Genomic DNA, 7,899 nt, shown 5'->3' on the forward strand with positions numbered 1-7,899 from the left:
ATACAACATGGAAAATCTGCCCTCACAAGTGAAATATTTGATGATAATCCTCATCAAGGGGACATACCTATTCTCCAAAAATTTGAAGGGGAAAATCCTCTTCACCTGACTTCTGTACTAATGCTTAATGTAAGGCTCATAATAATGCTCATCAAGGTCCTAAGCCTTATACCAGTTCTCACCAATATCAAGGATTCTGGTGGCCTCTAAAATAATAGATGGTGACACTGTGAAGGTCACCCCAGCAGGATTCACTTCATTGCTATGCAAGTTGGCTACAAAGAATCTAGCCAATTCATGATGAAGTTGAACTCTCTCCACTAGTTCACAGAATTCATAACATTGAAGGTGTCTGAAACAAGAAACTGCTAATGGGGAGGCTTGTAGTTCTGCTAGGTTGGTTGGCTCTTCTTTGGTAATTTTACCTCCCTTATGAGGCTTTCTCTGTTTCCTTCTCCTCTCAACTGAACTATCACTTGCTGTATCCTCCTCATCATAATCATAGTCACCTCTATTCATGTTTAACCAACCTTCTTAGTTTGCACAATTTTAGACAATAAAAGGGAATGAATGGGATACTCTAGGGTTTGTAGGGATGAGTTTGAGTGAGCTTAGGTAGTTATGGAAAAACCATGAGAGTGAGGGGAGGGTTTAGGGAATGAGTGATAGATGGTGAAATGTAGATGAGGATGAAGGGAATGATGGGTAAGGGGTTTAGCTATGAAACTAGGCAATGGGAAAAACCAAAATGATTAGGGTTTATAGTGAAACACTAGGGTTTTATATTAGGAATGAAAAATTGTCTAAAACTTCACATATGCAAGCCAATCATCAAGCAAGGTGATAGTACTTACTTGTACAAGGTGAAATTTGGAGGAAATTTGGCAAAAATCTGAAGATTGGAGTGTTTTTATGGTTTGTTTCCCTACGCGCAGCGCTCCTGCATAGATGCGTAGTGCCATGCCCTACGCACAATGCCCATTGAAAATTACACTGTGAAAAAGCGCCCTACATGCAGCGTACTCCTCCCTATGCGTAGCACCGGGCAAAAGACCTCCAGAAGCGCAGTGCCAATTGCATACGCGCAACACCATTCCTATTTTGCTAGAAATTGCTTTTTTCTTCTCTCCTTTGGTTTCTCTAACTTTTAAAATAACATAATGAAATAAAATTAGGATGAGAGGGCTTACATATGGCCACCATTTTGATTTTTACTTTTTGAAAACCCACTTTTCCAATGTTCTTTGCCTTTTTGAAAACCTTGTTTTTAATGCTTGTTTCACTTTTGCTTTTGCATGTGGATTAGCTCATGCTGACTTGATTTTTTGTAGTGTTTGTAGCTAGGTAGTATGGATTGATGCTTAGGAGTAGCTGGGAATCAATATTACATATAGGAACATTAAATTACATAAGAAATGATAATAAAAACAAAATACTTTGTTTTCACCTCAAAACATGTTTTGAGGTGAAAATTACATTAAACTTTTAGAAGAATAACTTTCGGATTTCCAAATACTATGCTTGAGTTTATTTGGCATCCTCATGTCCTTGCTGATATTTATTGGCATGTAGCCATCAAATTTGACTATGTTGAAACCCTAAATTCTATGCTTGAGTTTATTTGGCATCCTCATGTCCTTGATGGTCTTTATTAGCATGTAACCATCAAATTTGACTATGTGGAAACCCTAAAACCTAATGAGACCAAACCCTATGACCTAATGAAATATAACTATAGAATGAAAATGAACCATGATTGAAGACAACTTAAAAAGGATCAGCAAGTATATTTTATGAGGGAAAACTGAAGTGACCTCAACCATCATTGGATTCATGACCTAATGGAGTGATGAAAATTTACAATATGGGACTCCTATTATGTAAATGCAAAAGAGAAGATTTTGATCACTGATGGCAGTATGACAAGACTGACACTAACATTAGCTCCAATGGGGATGGTATCTCCTTGGAGGTGCCAAGAACATCGTAGACCTAGTAGCCTTATCCATTGGGCAACAGAGTCAAAACTCTTCAAAAAATGAAAACTGACACAATGCAAATTGAAACTGACTCATGACTCAAATTGTGACTATAAACTAAATCAAAACTGGCAAACCTTACACATATCATTCAAACTTTATAGCCTTCACTTCGGGCCCCAAGTTGGAATGACTGTGTACTTTAAAATCTTGAAATGAAAGGGAAAATGGTATGTACAATGATCATGTCATAATTTCATAAATCACCTCAAAAGTAGTAGTGCTTCAGGAGCCTACCATTAACTGGTCCTCCTGGGCACTCTTGATCATCCATCTCCTTGAGGAGAAAAGCATTTTGTCCTCTGTATGTTACAATCTTATAGGGTCCTTTCCATAAGTTCTCAAACTTACCGTGCTTTCCTTTGTCTTCATTCCAAGCATCCCACTACAACGCTACATCCTCTAGCTGAAATTTGTCTGCTTTAGTTTTCCAATCATAGATCTTCTTGATCTTTTCCTATAATCTGAAAGTGTTTTGTAAAACTTCATCCCTTGTTTGCTGCAGATGAATCATTTAATTGATTCTTCGCTAAAAGTCATCCTCTTCACTGCTAGCTTCCTGTAATAGTCTCATAACCAGAACTGCAAGAGATGTTGGAAAGACTGTGTCAATACCATAGACTAACTTAAATGAAGACATACCTATGGATTTCTTCTGGCTCACTCTATGAGCCCATAAGGCATTAGCCAACTTTCTATGCCAATTTTTCTTATTTATTTCCAACATCTTCTTAATGATGTTCACTAAAGACTTATTTGATGATTCAACCAAACCATTTCCTTGCGGGTAATATGTTGTAGAATGTACCAAAGTAATGTTATACTGGCTGCAAAATTCGATCATCCTCTTTGATTTGAATGCAGCTGCATTATCTGTGATGATTTTATTAAGACAACCAAAACGAGATAAAATATTTGACTCTAGAAATTGGATGATTACCGTATTTGTGGCTTGTCTAGTTGGAATAGCTTCAATCCAGTTAGTGAAATAGTCGGTTGCTGTTAGGATCCATTTGTGTTGTGCCAACGATGTTGGATGGATTTCCTCGATGAAATCGAGTCCCCACTGCTAAAATGGTGCATTGACTTCGACAGGTTTCAGAGGAAGAGGCAGCAATTTTCTTTTCCCTTGAAAGACCTAACATTCATGATAGCTCATGACTGTCTTATATACATCTGAAAATAGAGTTAGCCAATAATAACTTTCTCTCAACACTTTATTTGCCGTTGTCTTCCAGAAAAAATGACCACCATAGTCACCTTTATGAAAGTCATACATTACCTACTGAGTTTCGTCTTCAACCAAACAGTTAAGTAAAACACCTCCCGGATCTTTCCAATAAAGGGCATTATTTAAAATACAAAATTTGGCAGCTTTGAGTTTGAGTGATCTACCTTTGCTTCTAGACATTCCTGGAGGTGGCAAAAGATGTTGAAGTACATACACTATGTCTGAATACCATGGTGATTGAAGAAACATTTCAGACACTTGAATGAGAGAGCCTTCTTCTTCATCTTCTGACATGGCTGTGATGAGATTGATATCTAAAGCATGCATATTTGATTCAACCATTAGTCTCACCAAGCCTTGTCCTTTGATCAGCTTTGTGGGTTTAATCTCCAGATCATATTCCAACATTGCTGCAATCCACTTCCCTCTTCTTCCTTCCGGATCAGTTTGTATCAGCACATCCTTTACTGCTGCATTGGGGACATATGCTATGATGTGTGAGTGCAGAATATACACTCTGAAATCCTTCAATGCTTTTACAAGAGCAAGTGCCTATTTTTCAATTATATTATACCGCAAGGCAGCATCTCAAATAGTCCTACTGAAAAAGGCAATGGGCTTCTCCAGCTGATCTCTCTTTTGCATTAATACTACAGCCATGGTATGCTCGGATGCAAATGAAAATATAATGAAATCTTGAGTGTAATCAGGACTAATTAAGACTGGAGCTATAGATAAAGCATACTTTACTAGATTAAATGACTTCATGGCATCCTCCATCCATTTTACCATGCTGTCCTTTTTCAACATGTTAGTCATTTCTCTTAAATTTTCAGCTAAATTGGGTATGAATCTGCGTAAGAAATTCATCTTACCATTGAAATCTTGTATCTTCTTCTTGTTACGGGGAAAATCTGTTTGTTGAATTGTATCCACCCTTGAAGGATCAATGTGAATACCTTCTTTTGAGATAATATGACCAAGCAGCTTTCCTTCATCCATGGCAAAAAGACTCTTCTTTGGATTAAGAGATATCCCGAACTTCCTACATCTCTGAAAAACAATATTTAAATGGTGTAGATGCTCATCATCAAAACCTAAAAACACTGTCAAATCATCTAAATAAACAACCAAAAATACATCCTTCTCATTAGCAAAAGTGATGTCCATTGCTCGTTGAAATGTGGCTCCAACATTCTTCAAACCAAATGGCATTTTAGCATAATGAAAGGTTCCCCAAGGTGTTGTAAATGTAGTTTTGTCCCGATCCTTTTCATGCACCAAGATCTAATTATAACCTGAATACCTATCGAGTAGTGACATGTGCGATGCTCCAACCACTCTTTGCAGGATATGATCCATCTTTGGAAGTGGGTAATTGTCCTTCAAAGATACCTTGTTAAGGTTCCGGAAATCTATACACAATCTTATTTCTCTAGTCTTCTTTCATACTGGAACCAAATTTGAAATCCAATCAGAAAATCTGATTGGGACAATTATACTAGCTTTAAATAATCTATTTACCTCTTTCTCAATGGAAGGCAGCAGCTTTGGGTTGATTCTTCTCAACTTCTATCTAAACGGTTTTTGATCTGGCTTGATGGGAATAGTGTGTTGAATTATATCTTTGTCATACACCTTCAGATCTAAATAATCCCAAGCAAACACGTCATAAAATTCAGATAACAATCTAACATACTTAGTCTTTACCTCGGGAGACAATGCTTTGGACAATTTTACAAACTTGGGCTTGTCCGCTATTCCAAGATTGACATCCTCAACTCCTTTATCTGTAGGCACCAAGCCTGGGTTTCTTGCAACATCATCTTGATAAAAAAGTTCCTCTAAAGGTATGAGACCTCTAGGAATAATATTCTTTTCAGGACAAATAAACGTTTCGGGCGCAAACTGCTCTGCTCTGAGCTTGCGGCGACGGTCTCAGCCTCTGGGCGCCTCGGAGGGCTCTTTCGCCCTCATTTTGTTGTCTGGCTCTCTTTGTTCCGTGTTGAGCGGCACAGATCTTTGTTTTTTGTTTTGGGGCGGTGCGAAGCGCAGAGTCGGCCCCCTCTGCTGAGCACGACGCTCTGAAGAGCCCTGGTCTTCAGCGCATTGTTTTGGCCATCTGTTTTTTGGATTTGCAAGGGTGCTTTCTTGTAGGGTATGCGTTGAGTTCTGTAACGACTCAGCTGCTACCATGGGTGATCCCGGGGGTGAGCAGCCCTCTCCCACTCCCCCGCTCTCATCTGAAGAATCTTTCCGCTGCCTGTTATCACAGAAATGGAAGAAGTGACTGGCCCCTGAGGTCCCAAAGTTCATTAAGAAACTTGAGGAAATCCCAGAGATTTCTCTACAAGAAGATCAACCGATTAAAATAGCCCTTGCCCTTGCTGACAGAGGGCTTGTTGAGAAATTTATGGGTCTATGGCCTTCTACCAAAACCATTGATGATTGGATTCATCGCAACTGGAGACCACAACTGAAAGATAATGTGATCTTCTATGCATTTGGCAGAGGATTTTTCATTTTTGAATTCACCTCCAAAGCAGACCGAGATTTGGTATTCAGAAATGGTCCGTATTTCATGGGAAATCAGGGTCTGTATCTCAATAAGTGGACCCTTGACTTTGATCCTTTAGTTGATGTCCCGAAGGGGGTCCCTGTATGGGTTCGTCTCCCCAACCTCTCGATCCACTGCTGGAGCTTTCAATCTTTGCAAATGATTGGGAATGGTCTGGGCAGATTCATCGACAAAGCAGATAATAAGGGTCAATACACCTGTGCTAGAATCTGTGTGGAAGTCGACTTAGAAGCTGGGTTACCTGAGGCGGTTAAACTTACAGTGGGAGAATGGCAATACTATCAAAAAATGGACTACGAGCAACTGCCTTTCAAATGCAGAACCTGTCATGAACATGGACACTTCCAACGGAATTGTCCTAAATCCCCAGCCGTGACTAAGGAGGAAGAAGAAGGGTGGAAAGAAGTCAAATAAGGAAAGGCTATCCCAAGGTCGACTGAGAAGAAAAATGTTGGGCCAGTGGGGAATCCTCAAACCAAGCAAAAGGCCAATGAAGCCCCAAAGGTGGGCTCCTCCTCAGGTGGGATCGCAGAAACCATCAGGGCTCAAGAAGAATCAGAAGACTTGTTGAAGAACGCAATAGAAAATGATACTGAAACAAACACCCTCCCAGCAGATAGAGGCAATGAAAGAACTGCAGATAAAGAAGAGCATATCTGACTGGCCTCCGAAACTAATGAAGAATAAGAAGAAAGAGTCTATGAACCAGACAACTCGCAAGTCACCCCTACCAAATCGGCCAGGGGTCGAAAATCCAAGAAGAAATAGAGAGAGGAGAAAACTTATCTGGATGTTCTCCAAGGCTCCGAGAAAACACTCAAGGGAATGATGAATACAAGATCCGGGCGCAAGCATGGCACGGCTCCAAAAGGAGCCACTACCCAAACCAATAAATAATGAAATACATCTCCTGGAATTGCAGAGGATTAGGCAGCAGACTGAAAGAAGATGCCCTGAAAGATATAGTGAGAATGTATTCACCTGAAATCCTACTCATCCAGGAGAAAAAGTTGGAGGAACTTCTCCTCCTCCATGCTAGAAAATCCTTATGGCGTAAAGGACATGGATGTGCTGTCAGTGCGAGAGGCGCCTCCGGAGGAATCGGTTCCTTCTGGGATAGCTCTCTCTATGACCTGATTCAGAAAGATTGCTCTCCCCACTGGCTTTTCACGAAGCTCCTCCATAAAGACTCTGGCCAACAAGTAAGTATGTTCAATATATATGCTCCAGTCCTTCCATCTGAGAAAAAATCATGTTGGGATTCGATTTTGTCCTATCTTTCGTTGCACAATCCAGAAAACATTATTATTGCAGGAGATATGAATGTCACTCTAGCTGTAAATGAGAAAAAGGGTGGCTCCCCAGTCAGGGATCCAACTAGAGAGTGGGTTGAAGACCTTATGTTGGGTTGGGAGCTGGAGGATATCAAGCCCACATCTGGGAAGTTCACCTGGTCCAACAAAATGGTTGGCCCCAGCCATATAGCTGCTCGATTGGACAGATTTCTCGTCCAATCCTCTTTTCTGACCAGCGGTCTAATGGCCTCTTCCAAAATTCTGCCAAACAGTACCTCTAATCACAAGCCCATTCTCCTTGATCTTTCCATGGATGAAAACCTTGGCCCTATTCCGTTTAGATTCAGTCCATTGTGGCTTCAATAGGATGGCTTCCAAGAGGTGGTTTCAAAGTCTTGGAATAGGCATGTTCATGGTTCCCCTTTCTATGTGTGGGAAGAAAAAATTAGGGGACTAAAAAGAAGGCTCAAGGAGTGGGCTAGAAAGTTGAAATCTCCCACCTCCAAAAGAAAGGAGGCATTGGACAGTCTTGCTGCCCACCAATTATCTTTGGAAAATACTGCTGTCTCCCACGACCTCCTTCAAATAGAAGTTGATTTGCAAAAAGAACTCCACAAAGCTAGTAGGGAAGAAGAAGAGTAATGGAGACAGAAATCCAGAAATCTTTGGTTACAGGCTGGGGACAAAAATTCTAGCTTCTTCCACAAGCAAGTTGAAGCACGCGAGAAATTCAAATATGTAAAAGAAATTCACCAT

At 40.3% G+C, this 7,899-nt stretch overlaps 1 protein-coding gene across 1 annotated transcript; it reads left to right on the top strand.

Annotated features, from left to right (window-relative positions):
• The first annotated feature begins 6,744 nt into the window (after positions 1 to 6,744).
• LOC149264959 (uncharacterized) lies at positions 6,745 to 7,509 on the top strand. Its single transcript, XM_089401319.1, has one exon. The coding sequence runs from the start codon at positions 6,745 to 6,747 to the stop codon at positions 7,507 to 7,509; it is 765 nt and encodes a 254-aa protein (XP_089257445.1).
• Positions 7,510 to 7,899: the final 390 nt, after the last annotated feature.

The sequence above is a fragment of the Pinus tabuliformis genome, chromosome 6, assembly GCF_031772625.1.
Source record: "Pinus tabuliformis cultivar Carrire ecotype Pingquan chromosome 6, CPIR1, whole genome shotgun sequence".
Lineage (NCBI taxonomy): Eukaryota > Viridiplantae > Streptophyta > Pinopsida > Pinales > Pinaceae > Pinus > Pinus tabuliformis.